The sequence below is a fragment of the Ochotona curzoniae genome, unplaced genomic scaffold (assembly GCF_017591425.1).
Source record: "Ochotona curzoniae isolate NIBS_2020 unplaced genomic scaffold, NIBS_Ocur_1.0 patch339, whole genome shotgun sequence".
NCBI classification, from domain to species: Eukaryota; Metazoa; Chordata; class Mammalia; order Lagomorpha; family Ochotonidae; genus Ochotona; species Ochotona curzoniae.
Genome location: NW_024466905.1, coordinates 56,466 through 81,658, shown reverse-complemented (window position 1 = coordinate 81,658; position 25,193 = coordinate 56,466). Strand labels below are relative to the sequence as shown.

General features: G+C 34.4%; 1 protein-coding gene across 1 annotated transcript in view; it reads right to left on the bottom strand.

Annotated features, from left to right (window-relative positions):
* LOC121167143 (PH-interacting protein-like) overlaps positions 1-25,193 on the bottom strand; it is a 92,809-nt gene that overhangs the window by 27,364 nt on the left and 40,252 nt on the right. The window contains exons 15-25 of the mRNA XM_040996519.1: positions 22,397-22,537; positions 19,130-19,206; positions 14,897-15,128; positions 11,172-11,291; positions 9,787-9,894; positions 9,190-9,314; positions 8,978-9,060; positions 5,904-6,015; positions 5,677-5,738; positions 2,961-3,116; positions 1,684-1,804 (exon numbers count right to left, since the gene is read on the bottom strand). Of these exons, the coding sequence (XP_040852453.1) occupies positions 1,684-1,804; positions 2,961-3,116; positions 5,677-5,738; positions 5,904-6,015; positions 8,978-9,060; positions 9,190-9,314; positions 9,787-9,894; positions 11,172-11,291; positions 14,897-15,128; positions 19,130-19,206; positions 22,397-22,537 (1,337 nt within the window). The remainder of the gene's footprint in view (positions 1-1,683; positions 1,805-2,960; positions 3,117-5,676; positions 5,739-5,903; positions 6,016-8,977; positions 9,061-9,189; positions 9,315-9,786; positions 9,895-11,171; positions 11,292-14,896; positions 15,129-19,129; positions 19,207-22,396; positions 22,538-25,193) is intronic.

Below are 25,193 nucleotides of genomic sequence, written 5' to 3'. Positions count from 1 at the left end.
AAATGCAATACAACACTATTGATGAAGGAAATACAAATTAAAATCAAAACGAGGTGTCACCTTAATCCAAAGAGACTGACTTATCAAAAAGACAAAATGATAAATGCTGGCAAGTATATGCAGAAAATGGAATCTGCACATTATTGGAGAATAAAAATTAATATAGTTATTGTGACAATCAACAGGGAAGTACCTCAAATAACCATAAGAAGAACTATTCTAAGACCCAGCAACAGTGAGTATCCATCCAAAGGAAAGAAAATCACAGTGGTGGAGAGAAAACTGCACACTATTCAGAACAGGAAGTGAAAATAACCCACAAGTCCATCGACTGATAAGTGAATTCACACTATTCTGGCACATATATACAGCAGAATACTATTCGGTCTTTAACAAGATAAAATGTTGTCATTTTCAGTAACATAAATGGAAATAGAGGTTATTGTGATAGTTGAAGTAAGCCTTACACAGAAAGATAAGCACTACAGCATCACTTAAATGTAAAATGCAAAATATTGATTTCACAGATGTCAAGAGTACAATGATTGCTAATAGAGGCTAGGGAAAGGGGGCAAGGGAAAGGTTAATTTTTAGGTGAAAAGTGATAGGTAAAAATAGGAAGTTCTGGCGTTCTGGGTGACTAAAGATAATGTTAATATACTTCATAATGTGATGTATTTTTGCTAAAAAACTGAAAGACAGCACTTTGGTGCTTACCTGTTTGGCCATTACACAGTTTAATTACATATAGCAACATCTCAAAGTATACCATAAATGTGTATAATTTTAGGTGTAAGTTAATTTTAAAACAAAAATGTAAACATTCTTCAATAATATGACCCAGAGAACTTCCCGCTGAGGTTGCTGAACACATCAAGGAACTAGGAACGTGGTATGAAAGCTCTGTACCTCTCTCCCACACTCCCTTAATAATTCTCCCATTTGGCTGTTCCTCAGTCGTAACTTTTTATTATGAACCAGTATTAAGTGAGTAAAGGGGGAAAAACAGTAATGGCTTTCAAGTAATGATTATGGAAGAAAAATCAAAACTAAAAATGATCTCATTATGTAAAATCTAATTTTCAAATTATCTTTTAAACATTTAAGGTAATAATAATCTACAAAAACTATGAATGTAATGTTACTTAAGCTTTTAGTTAAAAGCAAATTAGTTGAAATTATATCTAGTTTTCACTACAATTCTATTTCTTAGTAAGCTACACCTATGAAAAATTGCCTGCATTTTTCTAATTTCATTTTTCATAATTAATCATTAAATACAAGTAAAATAAAATTTTTATGGTAAGTAAAATACATGAACAAACAAGCACTTTAGTACTATCTTGGAGAATTTAAATATTCTGGTTTCCTTTATAAAATGTAATATGAAGACAAGGAGCATCAAATCATATCAGAATCTAGAAAGAAAAACTATCTAGGAATTATTTCCCAAATGTGATCTATAATTAACAGTAGAGGCATTAACTGGGATCTTGTTAGAAATGCAGAATATAAGCACTATTTCAAATCTACTTGATCAGCTTCGAAAGTTTCTGAAATTCCCACATGATTCATGGTTGTATTAGTAAATCTCTGAAGTTGAAACACTGCTATAGATCAATAAATGGGTGAAAGGATCATCATAGCTTTACTGTGGTAGTAGCTACATCAAATGGTTCTAACCTGTAAAACCTGTTTTCCAGTCTTTGTTTAATTGTACTTAGATCCGTTGGATATGCCACTACAGTGCAATACATGGGATAGGCTTGCAGATCCACAGGGGCCACAAATGCTGAAGCAATATCTAAAATAAATAAATAAGTTTTAAAATGTATATTTGCTTAAAGTTACTAAAGAATTCTGCCTGAATTAGGACTAAAGTCCTAATTCAGATAACCAGTAGTCTTCCACTATTGTTTAGCTGACAGAGTAAGCTTCAATTTGATTGCATCTACATTAGCATTGTAAAATTCTAGGGACATTTTTATTCATAGACCCATTAGTACAAAATGACAAATGCTATATAATAATGACCTATTAAGAACATACATAAATATTTCTATAATTGATAGCTAGCCATCCCTTAATATACATATGATCATGTTTTTGACAAAGTCATTTTATCATTTACATTGGAATATAATGTATTCAACTGCAACTACCAATTTCATCAAACTAATCAAATTTTCTAAGCTTTGTAACATTATTCTGTGAAAATATTAGGAAAACAAATAGAAAACAGATCCAGAAGCATTTCAGTCAGTATTACATACTTAATTGCACACAGAAAACTGGCAGAGCTTTAAAAAGCCAGAACAGTTAAGATTACTATTTTTTGTGTGCTCATTTACATATAGTTATTTGATTTTAATAATTCCACACATTTATTTAAAGCAATATTTACATGGCTATTTTTTTATGAAATGCTGCCATTTTATAAAAGGCTTATAATTTGAATATCTTTAAATCTGAGTTTGCAGTTCTTTTTACTCATATCAATTTCTTCCCAGACTCCTGGAGGCTGGTTTCGCAGACACAGTGAATTGCTATAAACCCATTGGAGTAGACATATCATTAGGTAAGAGTTCAGATAACCTACTAGCTTACACATCCTGTTCTACCCTCGAAAGTTGGCACAGCAACTCAAACAAGTAAAACGCAGTTTTCAACTCTTCTCTAACTCATGTCAATGGCAGCTTGAACATCAAAGACTTTCAAAATGGACTATGAAGGACTTGGGTCTTTAGACATAAAAAACTAAACATTAAACAGCTAAAAGGCCCTAATGAAATTCAGCTGGAATAACACCATAGCAACAGTTCTAGATACTTAAGTCTTATGAAAAATCTTATTCACAAATATTCCAATGAAAAATGTTGAAAAATTTATGATGTGAAAAAATTGCTTCAATGCTGCTTTTTACAAGCTTTTCCTATACTGATGTTATTATCAATATTTACCTAGTGTCATCAATTGGTTTATTCCTGCCACAATCCTTTCACATTCTTCATCCCTGGGATTGGTACCCCATTCTCCATCAAGGGGTTTATAGATTAATGATCTGCACTCAACATCAGTTAAAGGAACACTGGTACCTAGTTCTTCAGGAAATACAGCTGAAATGCAGAGACAGAAAAAGCAGATCAGTGAAAAAATATGTGGGTTATTAATATTTAGGTTACCTTTAGAAAATAAAAGTGATTACTATCTTAATCTTATAAAAATTTGGTAAACATGTTTTTTTTTCCATAAAGGATGGGCTGCTTCAAGGGTCAATAAAATGTTTAAAATGGTGCTAGGCTTACAAATAATCACTCACAATAATGTATATATCCTGAAAACTATTTGCTCATAGGTGAAGCAGAATTCAACTCTACAAAATGAAGCATACTTCTAAGTTTCTTGAATCACCTTAAAATTTAATTGCATCTTTATTTTGATAAAACACAAGGTGAAATTGAACTAAAGAAGGCATTTTACAGGAATATTTTAATTGAAATCTCAGATTTTTAAAATGTAAGACAAGACAGAACAATACATACTAGCACTTAAGTGATGAAGGTACATTTTCCTGCTTACTGAACCTTTTAACATTTTAGTTAAGGGACCCTTACAGGATGGTGGCAGCACAAAATCTGCAAATGTGCCAGATACTTATTCCTTTAGACTAGATTTCATCAGAAAAACACTGGACAACATGCTGCCATTTGTATGCAATCAGAATTCTTTCTTCTTGCAGACTGTAACTGAAATTTATGGATATGGAGGTACATGCAGAAAACAAGACAACAAAAACAACAACAACAACAACAACAACAACAAAAGCCCTTACACACATACATATGAAAGATACTTCAAAAATTCATGGCAAATTGAATCAGAAGTTCTACTGGGTATAAAACTTTTTTACTTTATAAAACATACATATGAAGGACTGTTGAAAGGTTTGTAGAAAATGTGTAATATGAAATAACTGCATAGATTTAAAAAAAATTTTGTACCAGGTAAAAATAAACCTTTTTCCCAAAGGCAGATAGATATTTAGCAAAAGACTAAGAGAAAAGAAGATTTTCCCACATGCTGGTCCAATTCCCAAACACTCAGAGCAACAGGGCTAGGTAGGCCAAGCCAAAGTGAAAAGCCACGGGAACTCAATCTGGATCTCCCTTGCAGCTGGCAGGGTCCCGAATACTTGAGTTATCACCAGCTGCTTCCGAGGATAACATGGCAGGAACTTGGAATTGGGAACAGAGCTTGAACCCTGACAGTCTAGTATGGGTTAGTATGACCCTTATTTCATATTTTTAAAAAGCTCTAAATTATCAGTGACATGAAAAATATATTCAGTATTGGATCTTCAAAGTGGTAAGTTTTGCAAAAAACTAAAGCTCTGAAAGATTATCAGCATGATCATTTTCTCATTTCTTAGCCAGGTTGGGGTTATTTTCTAATAGTTATCTTTCCTTGGACATTCTAAGGATTAACTAGAGTAATGGTATTATAAGTTACTATTTCTACTATGTTACAAACTAAATGTTTTTAAAAGCTCTCTATTTTTTTCACAATCTATTTGAAAACACAGAGATAGAACACTTCATCTGCTAGTTCACCCCCAAAATGCCTTTAACAGCCAGGGTCAGGAAGTCAGGGGCTGGGGGCTCAAAGCAGGTATCCCACATGCAAACAGGAACCCAGTGACTTGAGCCATGGCTGACAGTTCCCAGAATCTATATTAATCAGGAGCCAGAGTGAGGGAAAGGACACAGGTAGAGTGATACGGGAAGCAGGGATTTAAACACTAAGCTATACACTCACCCCTAAAGACCTTTATTTGATGGCAAAAGCAGTATGTTGTTTGGGTCTGTGAGTTAACAAAAGAAAAAAACGAAAAAAGTTCTCCCAACTGTATACTCTATAAATTATGATTAGGAGTCTGAAATGAATCTTTTTAAGGTATATTCAGTATATGTTTAGTTTTTTAAAAATTGAAATGGAATTGGTAATGGATCATAATATGTAATCTTAAGACTTCAGCTGCCTATATAAATATAAGAATGATGTTAAAGTCATGTCTAGCACTAACCCACAAACTGTCAGGTCACACGCAAGATGATGGCTATTCTTATTAATTGCAGGCATCATTTCATTGGTATCATGTATGCATTATGCTTCATAATAAGCATCTTACATACAAAATATTATTTCAATCCTTAATGGCTGAATTATAAGTTTCTGGGGGTCTGAGACTTCATGGAACTTGTCAAAAGCATGCAAAATATGGATCTTTGTCAATGTAACTCAAAAGCCTGATCTTTCCTTTCCATTATATTACCCTCTAATGTCTAACCACTCTCTTGAAATTACACAAATGTCTTAACTCCCTACGTGCTCACATTTTGGGAATGAATAATAATGAACAAAACACTTCCGCAGTCTGCTGTTACATCTTCCATTTTAGGCTATAAATTCCAAGCAGGCAAGGATTAGGCTTATTTTGTTCACTGTAGAACTTTCAAAATCTGTGGAGTCAATCGTAGGTATTCAATTAATATTTCCGAATATTTTCAAACTGACCCACAAAAAACCCTTTGCAGCAGCAAATTAGGAAATCAGACTTCTCATGCAAAAAATCAGATTAGCTACAAAATCTAACAAAAAAATCTAACACGCACTTACCATTATTTGGTATCAACTCCATATCCCAAGGACTCATCTTTTCTGTATCTCCATTGTCCCAGCTTTAAGGGAAGGAACATTCTTATGTTAAGTCTTGAAAGTAATTACTATAAAGTTGTATTAAAATAATTTCAGTGTTTAAAACAAGCATCTTTATCCCTCTCATTAATTGGTGAAGAAAGATTCAAAGCATGTTGGATTTAACTAGAATACAAGTATTTCCTTACCAAACATTGTAACACTGAAATAAACTATCTGGATACTCAGGTTGAAGAGGTTCCTGGCTTTCAATTGTTCCAAACCACCAGGCATCATCTATTACTGACCTGAAACGGTCACCTGGAAAAGAACAGAAATTATGTCATTACTTTCCAACATGCTGCTCTAATTGTTACTGTTTTTCCCCAAAGTATATCTTAAAGACGCTTAAGCTGCCTATATTTCACAATACAAAGTGACCTACCCACTTTAAACACAAACAAAACCAGCACTGTTGAAGGGGAAAAAGCATTTAATATGCATAATTGAAGTGTGAGTTAGTTTCCAATTCCATTTCTTACACATTACTTTTGTCTTAAGAATTTTACCTAAAAAAGTTGATTCTAAATTCATCATTAGGTCTGTGTCTAAACTTTTTACTTATATGGTTTAAATAATTTCTGCTCATTAATTTCTTTTCTTCATGTTATATTTTATTCATTTTAAGATTTTATATATTTTATTGATTTTTAAGATTTATTTATTTTTAATGGAAAGTCAGATATACAGAGAGGAGGAAAGACAGAGAAAGATCTTCCACCCACTGATTCACTCCCTAAGTGGCCGCAATGGCTGGAACTGAGCTGATCCAAAGCCAGGAGCCCGGAACCTTCCCTGCATCTGCCATGTGGGTACAGGGTCCCAAAGCTTTGGGCCGTACTTGATTGCTTTCCTCAGCCACAAGGGGGGAGCTGGATGGGAAGTGGGGTTGCTGGAATTAGAATCTGCACCCATATTGGGATCCTGGTGTGTGCAAGGTGAGGACTTTAGCCACTACGCTACTGAGCTGGGCCCTCATTAATTTCTTAAATGTGCAGGCAAGTTTCCCCAGTTAACAATCAAGATACCAGCATAAGCACACCAAAAACAATTTCAAAAATCTCAACTTGCCTTCTTTTATCTCAATCATCCTATGTTATAATATATACTTCCATTACTCTTGTCTGTTTAAAAACAAACAAAAGCAATTTATCTTTGTAAGAGAGCTCTTCTTTGTGTCTGTTTGCTTATCCAACTCCATTCAGCTGTTGTTGTATTATTTAAACTGCTTCTTCCAAAGATACAAATAAACTACAAATCTGTCATAAGAAATCTTTGTAGCCATTCTCCTTTTCTTCTTTTTATTTATTTATATATTTTTGTATAATTCTTTACCCTTTCTTGTATCACAGTAGTTGCAAATTTTCTTCTGGCTACCATAGGTTAGTGTTTGAAAAATTTGAGTTCAAATAATATGTCTCTGTGATTTTGAATACTCCAGGAGTTTTGAATTTCATCGTTTTCATCAAAAAGCAGTAATAATATTAAGTAGAAATGGTAACACCTATGTCATGGTGGCTACTGAGTAGATCTTTTACTAAAGCACTCTTCACATTTTTTAACATAGTCATGGAAAAACAATACATGCCATTAAACCTGGATCATTTTTTTTTTCTAAACTCTGACTTAATTTTTCTTACAGAAAGAATTTGAGTTTATGAAGACATGACTCAAAATCTAGAAAAATTGAAAATGGTAAAAATAAGAAAACTGGTTCCCATATGGGCGCTGGTTCTAATCCCGGCAGCCCCGCTTCCCTTCCAGCTCCCTGCCTGTGGCCCGGGAAAGCAGTCGAGGACGACCCAAGGCTTTGGGACCCTGCACCCGCACAGGAGACCCGGAAGAGGCTCCTGGCTCCAGATCGGCATAGTATCAACCCGTTGCGCTCACTTGGGGAGTGAATCATCGGACGGAAGATCTTCCTCTCTGTCTCTCCTCTCTGTACATCCGCCTTTCCAATAAAAAAAAAATAATAAAAATAAATCTTTAAAAAAAAAAATGAAACAAATGAACTGTTACTAGACATTGAAACTTTAATTGCTCCTCAGATGCAAACTGGCGACACTATACTTAGTGAAAAGCTATTATATAAGAAACAACATTCTTGATCCCATCTTAACTTTACAGCAAACATGAGGAAGAGTATCAGAAATCTATTTCTAATGGCTTTAAAAATTGATGGTATACATTAAGGAAGAACTGGGTCATGTGTACCCAACCAACAATATGTGCACAACAGCAATAAATTTAAACGAAAACTATGGTCCAGCCCTTAGAATAAAATAAAAACATTTCAAAGGACAGATTAAAGTAAATATTACTACTAATGTAACTTTAAATGACAGCATAGACTTTATTTGTATAATTTTGCTTCTATATGTGCCACAATCTATGAATTTATAATATTCCACATTATCAACAAACTCCACTAATAAAAAGCAAACTCTTCAATTTAATTTCCAAAGTCAAATCTGGAATTTTCAAGTTTCTTTTTTTTTTTTGTTTTCCCTAAAGACTTTTAAAGAGAACAACATATTCTGTATTGCTTATTTTTAAGACTTGAAAAGTAGCTACTATAATGAATCTCCTGTTGGTACCTAAGAATTTCCTCTTGGTGATTCACTTTCTGGTATTTTCTCCTGATTGATTTTTACATTTTTTTCCTTCCTTTAAACTGCCAATATTTTCTAATGGCACCAGAACTGCAACATGTACATCTAACAAATTCCAAGATAATAAACAATAGTTCTATTTGAATATATCTATTTATAATCAAATAAATTTATCTTATGTATTTGAAAACATTTATTAAGTTTAAAATTTCTTTGAGATTTGTAATGCTAATTTCAAAGATTATAATACAGATAATCAATCCCCTAAAGAGTCAGTTCAGCTTTATTTTCAGTCTAAATTTTAACACATTTTCTTAAGGCTTCTTTTGGCTTCACACTTGATTTTTGTGATTAGTTTTTTGGATAAAAACGTAATTAAACATGTAAAACATAAGAATTCAGGAACTAGCAAAGAAAAATGTCTGGGATTCTCCTATTAACCTCTATTTTCATTCCTGAACGACACTTAAAAATATCTGATATATAGCTTATTACATTCATATTATATTCCTAGGACAAAAAGATTTATCTGATTACCTTGTTCTAAATTATGATCATTTACTAGAAAAAAGATGTAGGAAACACATACCAATCTTAAATACAATACTCACCTATATTCCATCGTCTATATTTTGCATCATCAAATTGTTGTCTCAAGACCAAGAAATCTATAACATCAGGCATATCATGGTATCTAATTACAAGCAGAAATAAACTATTAAGTCACATACCTAAAAACATCTAAAAGATATTTAAACTTGTCTGTATTTCACAGAACAATATACAATTCTAGGAATCAACTGCCTATTTAAACAGTTCTTACTTCATGGTAAATGATCCGCCAGTCAGTTTACCAGTATCAGGATCTAGAAAAGCAAGTTTAAGGCAGCAAAGGGTAGGTAATCCTACTTCATATTTTATGCCAACTATTTTCATCAGTTCTTGTTCCTAAGAAAAAAATCAGAAAATGATTTTGATACAAAATATATTGCTAGATATAGACAAGCAACAATTCATGACTTTAATTTCAATCTGGGGATTATTTTGTGTTATTCTATAAAAATGCATTGAGTCACGTACAAAAATGGAGGAAACACTACAGAAATCAGTTTTCAGATATAGTCATTAAGACTGATAATTTTAACTAATGCTGAGAACTCTAGATGTACTCATGAAATTTATCTGTGACAGTATTATCAGTATAATAAAACTATGTATTAAATCTATACTGTAGAATATAAATTCAATCATGTGTGTCTTTAGAAATTAAATACTTTCTACTCTTTAGGACTGCTTCAATTAAACAAGATATCTTCATAATAAGCTGTTTCTAACAGAATAAATAATAACACTTAAAATACATTTTCTCCATAAATTATACTCCCTTTTGGGCCACCAAAGAGAAAAATAAATGCCATACCCGTAGTTCCATTTTATGCCATGGTTGTTTTTTGGGATTGATACTATAAATTTTATTTTTCCGGGCCATTTCAACATATGCCTCATGTCCTTGCCGGAAATAATAAACCTAAAATGTAAATAAAGTGATCATCTGAAAACTCAGATATGATTCTTTCAACCACAAATGCAAGTAAAGTATCAGCTAAAATTAGAGAAAAACATAATGTCGTTTTGAGCTCAAAGAAATTTGAAAATTGAGTTTTTTCTGACTCTATTCCTTAACTTGTCCAAATGTCTAGTGTATAGTATCTATACAGTGTCACTTTGGTTATTCAGGTAGAAGTTAAGCCAAGTGGGGCCAGTGGCACAGCAAGCTAAGCCTCCACTTGAGGCACCGGTTTTTATCTTGGCTGCTTCACTTCAATCCTGCTCTCTGCTTGGGAAAGCAGTGGAAGATGGCCTGAGCCTTCGATGTTGTGCCTATGCACAAGACATGGATGAAGCTCCTGATCCCAGTTTCAGATCAGCTCAGCTCTGGCCATTGTGGCCATGTGGTAAGTAAACCAGAGAATGGAAGACCTTTCTATTTGCTTCTTCTTTCTGTAAAATCTATCTTAAAAAAAAAAAAAAAAAAAAAAACTTAAGATGTGTTATGTTTTAGATTCACTGTTCTTGGGCCCGGCACGGTGGCGCAGTGGTTAAGGTCCTCGCCTTGCACGCCCGGGATCCCATATGGGCGCCGGTTCTATCCCAGCAGCCCCACTTCCCTTCCAGCTCCCTGCCTGTGGCCCGGGAAAGCAGTCGAGGACGGCCCAAGGCTTTGGGACCCTGCACCCGTGTGGGAGACCCAGAGGAGTCTCCTGGCTTCAGATCGGCATAGCACTGGCCCTTGCGCTCACTTGGGGAGTGAATCATCGGACGGAAGATCTTCCTCTCTGTCTCTCCTCTCTGTATATCCGCCTTTCCAATAAAAAAATAATAAAAATAAATCTTTAAAAAATAATAAAAAAACTTATGTCAATCTAATTTTCTTCAAAGCAAAATAAAACCAAATATCCTAAGATTAGAGCTTTTTAAAGTTCTGATTCTTCTTTAACATGTTATACATTTAAATTCTGAACCAAATTATTGATTTTGTTTCAGAAAGGCTAAAACTATTAAAATATATAAACCAGTTTGTAGTATCAACAAAATTTCTTTTATGATGTACAGATTTATCTCTCTGCAATATTCAGAATACTCTCAAAAATTATCATTACATCTTTCCCAAATGCACTATTTCCAGAGCCACATCTACTACTTGTTTGAAACTGCTTTTTTTTTTTAGTTCTGTTTCAAGATATATAATAATGTTCAATATACTAATTGGAAACAAAAACCAGTGATTTGAAAGTTTAAGAGTACCTCATCACCCATTTGTGGCACAAATGGACATCTTCGGGGAAGAGTATCTGTAATCCATGTTGAAGGTAACCATTCTTCCAATGTTAAGCCATTCTCAGTTAGTTCTCCTACAGCCAATCTCTAACAAAGTTGAGAAGATTGTAAATATGAACGTACACCACGGACGGTTAAACAAAGGGTAGAGGACATCTGTATAATACACAATCTTTAAACATGACAAGTCATTTTGGAAAAACAGAATTTTTCTTTCTCTCCAAATCACTGTATAAAAAGAGAACTAGACAGCAAAATCAAAACTTATAGGGCAACTTTCACAAACCTTTAGGTAGAAAAGCTCTATCATTTAAAATACCAGCATTTTTATAAGTATTCCACGTAGCAAACCAACATTTGCCAGAATTGTTATAAACAAAAAATCCAAATAGTTTTACCACTCCTGCTATTAAGAATCAGACAAAATAATCCTATAGGGCTTGTATGGCACAAGAACAGAACACTAATTATTTCTATGCACTGGTCATTATATTCTATATAGCCTAAAAATGTCCCTTTCCTTTCTCAAAATACTTATTCCATATTCTTGGTTCAACTTAAGTTTTTAAACACAAAAGGCCTATTTTTTTCTAAACAAATGTTGTTCATTTACTGTACAACCCTCATAGATTAAAAGGATTAAAAAGTGTGCATGGCTCAGAAAATTTTGTTTAAGTTTCTTGGTCACAGTGAGTGGTTTGTTAGGAAAAACAGGCTAAAATATATTTTGAAAACTATTACTATTTCTAACAAGAGAAATTTGGGGAAATTGATTAAAAAGGCTTTGGTTTAGTACAGTAACAGCTGAATTTTACTGTTTACTTAAAAATATTTCTGACATGGTTTTAGCAAAATAAGCTCCTGGCTTTCAGCTTCAACTCTGGCCACAGTGATCTTTTGGGGAGTGATCGAGTAGAGAGAAGATCTCTCTCTCTCTCTCAAATAAAATAAATAACTCTTTAAAAAAAAATTATACTATGAAATAACACAATTTCACTATAAGGAATAATGTCGTAATGTGGTATCAAGGTACCTTTCATTAAGTAAATTTTACCCTTTTTTCTTTTAAATATATCATAAACACTGTCACCTTTGGGAGGTGGGTAAATGTCTTTGGTATGATACAACTAACATTGTAAAAGGCTTACTCTAAATGCATTGAAACATACATTAATAAATACTGCAAATAACACTGAGTCCAGGCTACCAATTCTTTACAAATTTTTATTGAAACCCGTTTATTTATTTATTTATTTATGGTCAATGCCTGCATTCAGGGTATAACATCAGAGTAGTTACCTTTGTAAAGGAAGTTTGGCAACCCCTACTTTAAAAACATACCCTGGGGAAAAATGGAAAGACAAAGAGGAGGACATATACAAGCTGAAGTTCATGGTGGCTCACATTTAGGGTGATAACAATGGAAGCGTTAAAAACACTGAAATGCTAAAAATATTTAGAAGATAGGGCCATGACATTCACATCCAGTCTGCTGGAGAGTTATGAGATAAAACATGTGGAATTAAGGAAGTTTCAAGAGTTTAGGTATTAAATAAGTAAGAGATGGAGCTGTCATTACTGAGATGTGGAAGGCTGGGATGGAGCACCTTTAAGAAGACAGTTTATGAAGTAAGCTGTTGTATGCATTAGAACTGAGCTGTAGTATTAAGTTAGATGCTTTTAAAATAGCCGTATGTTTAAATACTAATTATGTATGTCCTATGTGATGTACATTACAGTTTGCTCACACAACCCTGGAACCTCCACTGTGATTTTTGACAGCAGCTCCGATTTCATTAAATACTCAGGATCTGAGTATTAGATTTTTCAAAAAGGATTTTCTTTAATAAAAAGAAAGGAAGGAAGCTTAAAAATCATAATTCCATCTTACATGTGAGCCATTAATCATACTAGGTAAGTACATCTCATAAGAAGGGTACTGTAATCAATAATCCTTACATGAGTATAGATAAACTGCATACTAAATGGAAATAATGGTTATAATTACAAGACTTTAACATCACTAAAAATTATTACATGGAGAAATATCATTATTCAGAATAATAACGGGTTATTCTGAGTTATTATTCATAACCCAGAGTTATGGTAGATCTTTGTCAGTTGCTACTTACTAACACTGTAAGAGTAAAATGCACTAACTATCCAACTTCACAGTTTCATCATTTCAGGTTATTTTTTTAATTTAAATGTATAGGTAATCGACTTCTTTGTGATCCATTGGAAATGCTTCCAGGTCCAGCTTAGAACTTATTTGTTTTGAGAAACCTTTCCTGAAGTCCCAACATAAGCTGATGTAAGATTGCACTCCCACCCCTACCTGTCCATGTAACCATTTATATGAGAGGCAGGGAGACAATGCCAAACAACTGGTTCACTCTGCACAGGTCTGTTACAGCCAGGACTGGGCCAGGATGAAGTCAGAAGCTGGAAAATCAATTGAAGTCTCCCATATAGGAGGGGAAGAAATTCAACTGACTCATAACTTGCTTCCCTTGGAACACATTAGCAGGAGAGTGGAACCTCAGCTATCTCAATATGGAGTTGCAGGCATCCTGGCCAGTGCCTTTCCTGCTAGGCAAATGCTCTTTGGAATTTAGGTTATTACCTCTAAAAGTCTAGCAATAAAATGCATCATTACAAACATATATCATGTTTATATTATATGGCATTTTTTCCATTTCCATTTTGGGAGATTTAAGTATCTTGTTAATCATATATCATTTTTAGGTTAACTACCATGCCTCATATCTTTTTACCCACCATGTTACTTAGTAAGTATGTGATACATATTAGCCTGGTTTCCAGAGTTTATAATGACTTAACCTAAAGATATAACCTACCACCTGAGATGACTTCCCTACTGAATTCTATTTTACTGTTTCAATGCTAGAGTAACTATTTTCAAGAATTCTATGGTTCATTATTTCCTATTAACAACTCTTGATATGTATATTTAGTCATGGAAAAGGTATCCATTTCTCCACACATGCAGCTACTAATCTTACTTACTTAATGCAGTTACTTAATGATTGAACCACTGCTTTCTAACTCTAATTTTATGTACAAGGTGGAAAATGTTATCATTTTTATTTGATACCGTTCAAGAACAATGCCATAAGAACAACTCTACTGCTACATCTACTGACAGGTCTGTGGGGAAAAAAAAATCAAACTAAAGGAAATACTGTATACTATTCTAATTTGGATGTTTAAAAGCGGGCAGATCCTGTTTTAATCATTTTTCACAGAAAAACAGTTCAACAAAAATTTGCCAAGCAGTGAGTTTAAATATGATACTACCCAGAAAGCTCCATGGTATTGTCTGTACACAACTATCAAATAAAAGGGGACCATGTGAAGTAAATTCTGTTATCACAGTGACTTGTCACTGGTAAACCTCAAAAGTTCATCAGACCAATCTTAACTCTTTTGGCTAGTGGTAAAGGTCACTCTGCATGGGCCAGCTCAGCTCTAGCAACTGCAGCCATTTAGGGGGTGGCCCAGGGCATAGGCAGTCTTTCTCTCTTTTGCCAACCTCCCCCATCACTCTACCTTTCCTGCAAAAGAACAAGCACATCTTAAAAAAACAAAACAAAACATGGAAAAAAAAAAGTTTGCTTTAAGTAATTTTCATAGAAAATATTATGTTAATAATTTAGAAAAAAACCAACCTTCTGTTTTCTTTCTTTGGCTTTCTTTTTCTTTGGTGATGTTGGTCCATCTTTTTCTTCATTAATTTTTTTCCTTTCCTTTTTAATCTGTTTTTGCTTCTTATTTTCAGTTTCCTCTTCTTCATCGGAACTGCTTTCTGCTTTCTTGGTTTTATGCTTAGGAACTTTCTTTGGTGGTTGCAAATTTATTCCTGCATCTGCTGTCCAATCAGAGTAATCACTAGAGTAGTCACTAGAAGGAGAGAAGTAATTGTAAAATTTTCAAGATTTTGTTTAATAAACTAAAAAATATTTCTCTTCCAACTAATGCTCAAAAGTTTTTTTTTAAGGTTTACAGGCTTTACTTAATATGTCAAAAATAAAATGAAGATAAATTAGAAGACAGGTTTAAGTAAGAAACCAAAACAAAAATTTAAGTATCTTGTATGAGTGTAGTGTACATTAAAAACATAAAAATAAGGAGGGGTAGGATGGCAAACTGCCACTTTACTCAATTCTTCCAACAGTAGAACAGCCCTGGTAAAGCACGGCAGTCCACAGAGACAGGAGCTCTCCTTTCAGAGGAGTAGCTGGGAGATCTCACACAGAGAGTTCCCCTGTAACAGCACTGGTGCTCTTTTTCTGACAAATCAGGAACGGTAACTAACACCCACTGGAAAAGTTGGGTTTGAAAACTTGACTTAGCATATAAAGAAATTTTGTTTACATGAAATTTTTCTAGCTATCTACAAATTAGATGTGTTATCTATTTGAAGCATGTCATCTCTCAGAAAAACATGATTTTATTATTTAGCCAGTCACGTCCACCATTTATTTCCAGTGCATTTTCACATATATACATTTTACTGAACCATTTTGGGGAAAAAAGAACTCTTATTTATTTTCTAATTTAGTACACGAGACCATTATTTATTTTATAGAATTTTAGAAATAAGGAAACAATTTCTAAACCTTAAGGATTAAGTTATATTAAAAATTACATTAACAACAGTTTACTAGACTAATAATTGCTTTCATATTTAGCCATCCTTATTAATTGACACTGCTGAAAATAGAGTTAGGGAGACAAACATGCAGTAAAATAAAAAACACAGGACTCTCCATACCTGATCACAAGACAAATTGGAATCTTAAGTGGGTTAAGCAGGTCTGCTCTAACAAACCTTCACTAATTCACACTGTGTTTAAGCTATAATTTTTCAGTTAAATCGATAATAGTGTTGATTACTTCACGCTAAGTATGTGGGTAATAAGTAGAGAAGATGTCAGTAAGACAATCTATCAGATTCTGTGGAGCTAAAATTCTTTAAGCAGATAGCAAGAATGCTCTGTAAATTCTGCTGTGACAGAAGCAAAATGTAGGGCATCTTTTCTGGCTCCCAAAAACTATAAATAGGAAGTATACTTGGCTAAACAAAGGGAAAATAATTTTAAGGATTAAACATATCTGCTATTTTAAGGATTAAATATAAATCACCATTAGTAGAGTTACATAAAGAGACTAAATAGACTCTTATCCCCATAAAGCTTTGAAAATGTTAAGTATACATCTGTCTGTCTTACTATTTTTTTTTAAGATTTATTTTTATTGGAAAGGAAGATTTACAGAGAGGACAGACAAGACAAAGATTTTCCACCCGCTGGCTCCCTCCCTAAGTAGCTGCAACAGCAGGCAGGAGCTGAGCCAATCCAACGCCAGCAGCTTCTTTTGGGTGTCCCAGGTGGGTGTAGGGTCCCGAGGCTTCAGGCTGTCCTCCACTGCTTTCCCAGGACACAAACAGAAAGCTGGATAGAAGTGGAGCTGCCAGGACAGGAACTGGTGCCCATATGGGATCCTGGTGCATAAGAGGTGACGATTTAGCCACCAGGCTATTGTGCTGGGCCTGTTCTATTTTTAAAATATATATTTTATCTGAATTAGTTGAATTCTTGTCTGTTTCATATTTCTCATTCTTGTTATTCTTACACTTTGGGAAAATTTTACCAAAGCATGTTAACACACTTGGTTAGATTTTTCTCTTCTGCCTTATCAGTGCTGGAAAATGCAGTCTGATCCATTACTGTATGTGGTTGATACACTGGTTAAACAACACTATATCTGGTTAGGAAGTATATTTTCCATCTCAAAATTTCTGAAAGTCCAGGAGAGACGAAAGAAAGCTCCTGTTTCACCTTTTCATTCTCCTGTAAAATGATGCGTCTAATTTTACTGATACATGTTCTCATGGCTCTAAAAATACTGCTGATAACAGAATGAAAAGACAGCTTTTTGATTCTGAAGTTTTATTTAACCATGACCACCCATCCTCCTTTCTTCAATATAATTTAGCTAACATCTTCCCAAGAAGAAAGTCAAATAACTAATGTCTGGTATGGCCTCCCTCAACAAAATTTAAAATTACTTAAAATATAAAATTATTTTCATATGCTATATTTACAACTCAAAAGCATTTATTTACCCTCACCCAAGCCAGCTGCAAATGTAATAATCTGGCAAATTTCACGTTCATCACTCTCTTACTAGCAATTATTCTACCGCAAGTACAGACGTAAGTGCACACCCAGGCCCAATGGCCTAAAATCAAGTAAGTCTATCGCTCTTCTATCTTAGAAACCAACATGTTGTCTCATGGCTTATGACCTTCTATTTCCCCCAATGCTTTTCCTTCACTGCTCTGTTTAAACACAGAAAACTACTACAAATAACTATAGGCACTTGCATATCATCATCAAGAATCAATACTGGGCCTGGCACAGAAGCCTAGCAGCTAAAGTCCTTACGCTGTACACACCAGAAACCCATGTGGGTACCAGTTCTAATCCTGCCGGCCCCTATTCCCAGACAGCTCCCTGCTTGTGGCCTGGGAAAGCAGTCGAGGACAACAAATCGTTGGGACCCTGTACCCACATGGGAGACCTGGAGGAGGCTCCAGGCTCCTGCCACTTGGCTTCAGATCAGGGCAGCTCTGGCCATTGTGGCCACTTAGAGAGTGAATCAACAGATGGAAGATTTTCCTCTCTATCTCTCCTCCTCTCTGTATATCTGATTTTCCAATAAAAACAAAATAAATCTGGAAAAAGCAAAAAAAAAAAAATCAATCCTGTGGAAATAAGAGCACTTACATCCTGGAATCATCACATTTGGTGCTTTTGTTTTTAGAGCTACTGAGGTAGGGAACATAAAGGCTAAATCTGTACATCACTCCCAAAGTCTATACTCCTTGCTACTAAGTCCTTGTGAGGTCATTTAAGGACATCAGCAGGTTAAGCTGCAATCTGCAACCCTGCATTCCACTGGAGCACCACTCTGAGCTTTTGTGTACTGGCTGCTCCATTTCTAGTTCAGGTGCCTGCTACTGTACCTGTGGCAACAATGGAGCATGATGTAAAATCTTAGGCTCCTGCCATCCACCTGTCAGACTCAGACAGATTCATGGCTTTTGTATGGTCTAGCCCTAGCCACTGCTGCCATTTGGGAAGTGAATAAGAAGGTGGAGGAGACCTCATTCTATATATGTGTGTGTGTATGTATTGTATGTGTCTCCCTTTACAACTCTTCCCTTCAATCAAAGACATCTTAAAAGAAAGGTAATCTTTACTGGATGATGGTCACTTATGTAGGAGAACTGGATGGGATTCCCAGACTCCTGGTTTTTGTAATTATTTGTATAGTGAACCAGCAGATAGACAATCTCTGTGTATCTCTCTGCCTCTCAAATAAACTATTTCAATAAACTAGGTCTTGCAAATAAGTAAGTCTTAAAAAAATAATCTGGGCCGCCAATATAAAGAGCTAAAGAAATTCTCACTTGCATGGCGAGTACATGGCCTTCATTTTGCTAAAAGACAATATTACTAGCAGTATTTCATATATTAAATTATGCACAGTAAATTCTTCAAGAGCAGATTACTTTTCATAATTTTATGCATACATATTTCTCCAAGTAAATCATGAAACTAGTTTGTGATTCAGTACTATAAATAATAGCACTGAGAAAACAGAATTCCAAGTAACGAGATCAAGCATTACTTTGCAGATCCAACTGCAATTACCAAAACAAACACACAATCAGAAAAAACTTCATGAAGAAAATCTCCTAAATTTTGTGTAATTAAAAGAATCTCTGAACTTTAAGCCCAGTAAGACTTTGAAATGTGCTGGTTAAAAAAAGGAATTTTAGTCTCTCTAAACATTTTATATAGCATTTAGAGAGTAAAAATGCATTCACTTACCTAGAACTACCGTCACTGTGCCATGCTCTCTCTTCTTCTTCAGATGTTCCACCACTGACAGCAACTACTTCACCTTCCTAAGAGAAATTGCATACATATTTTAATTTGCAATTTTAGAAAACAATATTCTATGGCTTACAAAAGTTATCAATTATATATTACCAGGGATAGAAAGTCTTGCTTAAATTAGTCATAAAACACAGCTTTTGTATTTTTATACATAAAGCGGTTTAAACATTTAAAGGTATACTTATTGATATTAAATTCAGAATAATTTCTCAGATGGTAAGCATTTTTAAAACCTTTTATTTTCTAAATTGAATGACAAGTGCTATAGTATATACTGATATTAATTTTTATTTCTTAGGCCTTACAACTTATTTATTTTTCATTTGTTTTAAAGCCAAAGAGATACAACAAATAGACAGAGACACACATCTCCGGTCCTCTGATTCACTCCCCAAGTACCCTAAAAGCTAGGGCTGGCCCACACCAAGAACTCACTGAGGGTCTCCCATTTGGATGGACAGAAACCAGAACATTCGAGCAATCACCTGTTGCTTTCTGGGTATCATTAGCAGGAAGCTGAATTACAGGCAAAAGTGGAACTTCCACCAGATACTCTGATATGGGACACCAACATGGCAAGCGGGGTCTTCACTACTGTTCCAAATGCTTGCCCTTTGCGGGATCTTTTTTTCAAACCAAACTTTGTTTTCTGTAGTTTTTTGAATTGCCTAAATTAGACATATTGATGTTTTACTTTTCATTACTATTCAAATAACTATACCATATACAATATGATATACATAATCAGATATCAGATATAATAAAGAGAATGATATTCCACTTCTGGTCTTGCTTCACCTAAATATTATAGGATTAAATAATACCCAAACATGTGTTACCGAATATTCATGATTCAATGTAGGATAATATTTATCAGCACATCTACTTCAAAGAAGATGGAGTTGTTGGTTATAAAATCCTGCACTTCTTTCTTGTAAAATAAGCTATATATCTCAATTATAACAGCCTCTCATTTATTAAGCTTTTATTTTATATCAGAGCTATTTTAAGCACTTCATCTCACCAAAACTCTGTTGGATACAGTAAGGTAGTTGAGAGAAACAAAAGCATAAGAAAGATAAGAAATTTGGTCACGGTAACACAACTAAGAAGCAACAAGGCTTAATTTGAACCTAAGTAAAATTAAGCTAAAGCCCACTGAACTTTATTCAAGAATGGTAGAATTATTCTTGCTGGACACAGAAAGATCTCCCAAGGTTATGAGATGCATTCCTTGCCATTTGAACAAAATTATGTATTTGGAAAAGTTTTCTCATTTTGATGTCTTAATGAAAATTTAAACTTGATTCCAGAGTTCTGAAGAATAAAACCAATATGTACTTCACCTAGCATATTTAATTTCTGCTCATTTTAACTGAAATATACAAAGATAGAATTATTCCCATTTTTACTTTGCTTCTGAAACAGTGGAGAAAATAAAGAATTATTTCCATGTTCTAAACACAAAATGATAAAGCACAAAATACATGAAAATAAAACCACCAAGATTCTTGCCATTAATAAGTTGTGTCAAAGATATTTTGTTCTTAATTCACTTTTAGCAATTCATGCAACTACTTTCAGAGGTTGAAGAGAAATAATTAAACTTCATATAAACATGCAATAATTAAATTAAAACTTGAAGGTCATGGAAAATGTGTATTATGAGAAACCATGCAGAAGTGTCAAGAATTTTTGACATCAAAATAGATGTAATCTGTTCACTACATTTACATGAACTTTATGAAGTACTGTTTTATATCTACAAACTGTCATGTGATTTACACAATCAGTATATTTTAATTTTTTTGCCAGAATGAACACAGAATTTTGATCTAGATTTATTAGGGCCTAAAGCTGTTAAAATCTAACTTCTAAATTGTGGTTAAAATTTTGAGTTAATACTGATTGTCTAAAAATACTTAGACACATCTCACCAACATGTTAACATTGCAAAATGTGTCGCAGCTTCAAAATTGTGTGGTGGTGAGAATCTAGTATGACTCAATTTATGACCCGAAAGTTGGGCGGGAAGAGCAGGGGTGACAAGGGTTAAGACAGGAACAATATGGAATGAAATGCCACAGACAAGAATGCTATGTGATTGCAAAACCAATGCCTTTGATGAAACAAACAAACAACAACAACAAAAAAAAAGAGAGAAAAAAACACATTTAATAGCGAAAACAATATTTATGGAATTAATTTTGGATGAGGAGCATTTAAAATTAGATTGAGAATACTTAAAAATTGTACAGAGCTTAAAAAGCTAAATGAAATTGCTAAATATCTATTTGTGGTTGTAATTAAACTATGCCACAGCATCACAGTATCTCTGTAAAAGTCTGGATTTATACTAAAAAAGCCTCCACTTTAACCCTTAAATTTGAGAAAATATATCTGTACATATGCCTTTGTCTTGTACATTTGAGATTATGAACGTGTACACTTTACATGAAAATAGGTTTTCAGTAAACAGAAAAAGCTCACAGTAAAATTATAAGACCTTGGCAAGAGGAGAGGAGAGGATAAAAAAATTTGTGGTCTAGTTAATCCATGGAATACTACTCAGCCATTCAAAAGAATGAAATCCCACCATTTGCAACAAAATGGTCTGAACTAGAGACCATTATGCTCAGTGAAGTAAGTTAATCCCAAAAGAACAAATGTCATATATTCTCTGATAAAAGGCAAATTTCATGCAAAATAAAAGATCAACACATGGGTAAACATGCACGTACATAGTCATCTACAGGAAAACACATATAATAGAGATCATCACATCAAGATGTGAAGATGCATGGCAGTGTGCATCTCTTCTTCCGGATCGGATAAGGACTCCCAATGAAATTGTTGAGCATACTTTGACAATAAGATGCAGGAGTATGGCTACAATGTGAATATACACTTAAATAGCAGAATGATAGACTTCTGCATGTGTTCTGAAGGACTTTACCACTGCAATAATAAGGGAGAGAGGGGACTTGCAGAAGGGGGAAGTGAAATCCCATAGCCTATGGAACCGTATCATTTGAATTAAAAAAAGAAAGAAAAGACAAGAAAAGACAAGACAAGAAAAAAGAATAAGACCTATAACACATGTCTAAACTCATTTGTATCAATGAAAGCAAATAGTCACATTAAAAAATAAACGAGTAAACCAGGAAACAAAAATATATGAAAATGGCAAAATCTTACATCGGATGAACTAGTGCCATTTTCAACCTCTTCTGAGGGTCTAGGAGTCTCTTCCAGGGCAGATCTTGTACGATAATTATGCTGATTAGTCTGTTGTCTTTTGGAGTCTCCGAGATCTAATAAATGTTCATGAGCATGATTCTACAAAAAAGCAAATTAACAGGATACCTAAAGATTCAGGCCTCTCAATTTAAAAGTTGGAACCTTAGTCTTAAAAAAAAGTCGTTCATATTTTTGTTGCCACTTAAATGTACTTTAACACCGACTTCAGATGTTTTCATATTACATAAAACTGAATCTTACAATGGCATATAATAACATATCGAAATTCATTTGCGGATTGAAGCTCAGATAAACTAGAAACCAAAATGGTCATCACACAGCTATCACACTGCTATAACACCAAGTGGCTTTCTTCTGCTGGAGAATCATGTAAAAGGGGACTTCTACAACAGCTGAGAACAAACTAGTAATCACGAAATAATTGCCAAAGTTGAACATAATGACATAAATAACAAAAACAAGAATTTAAACCTGGGAAAAACCTTAGCAATCTCAATTAGTAATCATTGATCTAGGCTCTTCAGTAATTATAAGAATCATAACCAATACAAATTGGAAGCAAAAAAAATCACAGCAGGCTGTTCACATAAATTGAAATATGTATTTGTGATCTGAAAAATAAAACACAGGCTAATAATCACGCAAAGCTTAAACCAAATAAAGCCAGGATTCAGAGTTGAGTAGAAAAAAATGAAAGAAAAATCTCTACTTGGACATACTACAATAAAACATGAGAACATAGAAAATAAAAGGAAAACACTAAATTGGCAAAGTGGTTAATGTGCCACTTAAGATACTAACATATCAGGGTGCCTGGGTTCTGACACAACCTCCAATTCAGCTTCTTCCGAATACAGACCCTAAGTAGAAGCAGTTAATAGCCAAAATATTTGGGTCTACACAATCCACATAAGAGGTAAGGATTGAGCTCCAGACGCCTAGCTTTATTCTGGTTCAGCTTTGCTTTTTGAAGGCATTTGTAGAGCAAAACAGAGGATACAAGATGTCTCAACGTCTTTCAAATAAAAACTTAAAAAAAAGAATTATTAAAGAATCTCATAATTTCATAAAAATTTTGAAAAACAAGTATGAAAAAGAGATTAGGCTCAATTATGTCAAAATCTTTGAATCACTGTAAAGAACATATCGTTTCTTCATTTAACAAATATTTTATCTACTCAAATCTATGGCATTAAAAAACTGCTGTTTATTTATAAAGTTTTTTCCTGAGCCTGACACTTAAGTTCCAAGGCAGAAAACGTAAATATTCTTAACGTCTTTATGAATAATCCAATGGAAAAAAATCGATTATCAAGATCATAGCAGGTTGTCAAATAAAATCAGTTTTCTTCACCACCAAAAAAAAAAAACAAGAAATTGCCTTTTTTGGCTAACTCGAGTGTGTTTAGTGTGTTTTGGCCAGTGGAATATGTGGTAAAATGTTGCAGCACAATATCAAATAACCTTCCTGAGAACATACGCTGCATCTGCATCTTTTTCTTTGACTCAACCTCCACTGTGCATAATGAAAAAAAAAAAGTATGGTTTAAAAAAACAGGGAAAAATACAGGGAGTGAGTTGTGCATTTTTTATCTGCTTGTTCACTCCTCAAACATTTAAGACAGCCAGGGCTAGTTAGTGCTGAAACCAGGAGCCTGGAACCCCATTTGGGTCTCCCACATAGAAGTCAGGACCCAAGTACTTCAACCATTATCTGTTTCTTCCCTGGCTTTTTAGTAAGAAGCTGTTATCACAAGCACACAGCCAGGAGTCTGATATGGGATGCCAGAGTCCCAAGCAATAGTTTAACACACTGAGCCAAAACACTTGCCAAATCCTGCAAACATATATGAGGACATTGACATCTTTAGACATGAGGTCAAATCTAGGAGGATTAGAGAAGTAAAAGAGCTTCAGTCTTTAACAGTAAGAGTACCACGCCAGGCTTGAAATACCTACCTAGGCTTTTACATGGGGTAAAAAATACCTATTTAAGCCACTGTAAATTAGGTCAGAAGATGAGTTGCTTCTTCCTTCGTATATATCATTACTTAAATGATTGTTTATACCAGAAAAAAAATTTGTTATAGTTTCTATAGCTATAGAGCTTTCAAAGAAAACAGAAAGAAAGGAATGGATAGTATGATTTTCTTCATTGAGTAAAAACCAGAGCTGATTAGGGTATACCTTACCGAGATCCACTAGATTCAAGTTATTTCAGAGAAATGGGATAAAATAGGAGGGCTTGAAATGACAGCTCAGTGGCTAAATCCTTGCCTTGTACCCATTGGGATCCTATATGGTGCTGGTTCATAGCCAGGCCTCTCCCCTTCCCATCCAGCTCCCTGCTTGTGGCTGGAGAAAGTAGAACATGGCCAAAAGCCTGGGGATCTTACACTGGCATGGCAGACATAGAAGCAGCTCCTGGCTGTTGGCTTCAGTTTGGCTTAGCTCTGGCCACTGCAGTTATTTGGGGAGTGAACAAGTGGATGCAAAAACTTCTTCCTCTATGTAAATCTGCCTTTCCAATAAAATTGAAATAAACAATAACAAAAATAAACTAATAGGAATAGTTCAATTTTCCCATGTAGAAAATAAAAAATTTTGAGGCCAGAACCAGGCATGGGCTGAGGGCCCAGCAGCAGTGGGGGTAGCGATGCACCTCTCTTGGCCTCACCCACCCCTCATTTACAGTCCCGCTGAGTCTGCACTCTGGTCTCTTCCTTCCTGAGGG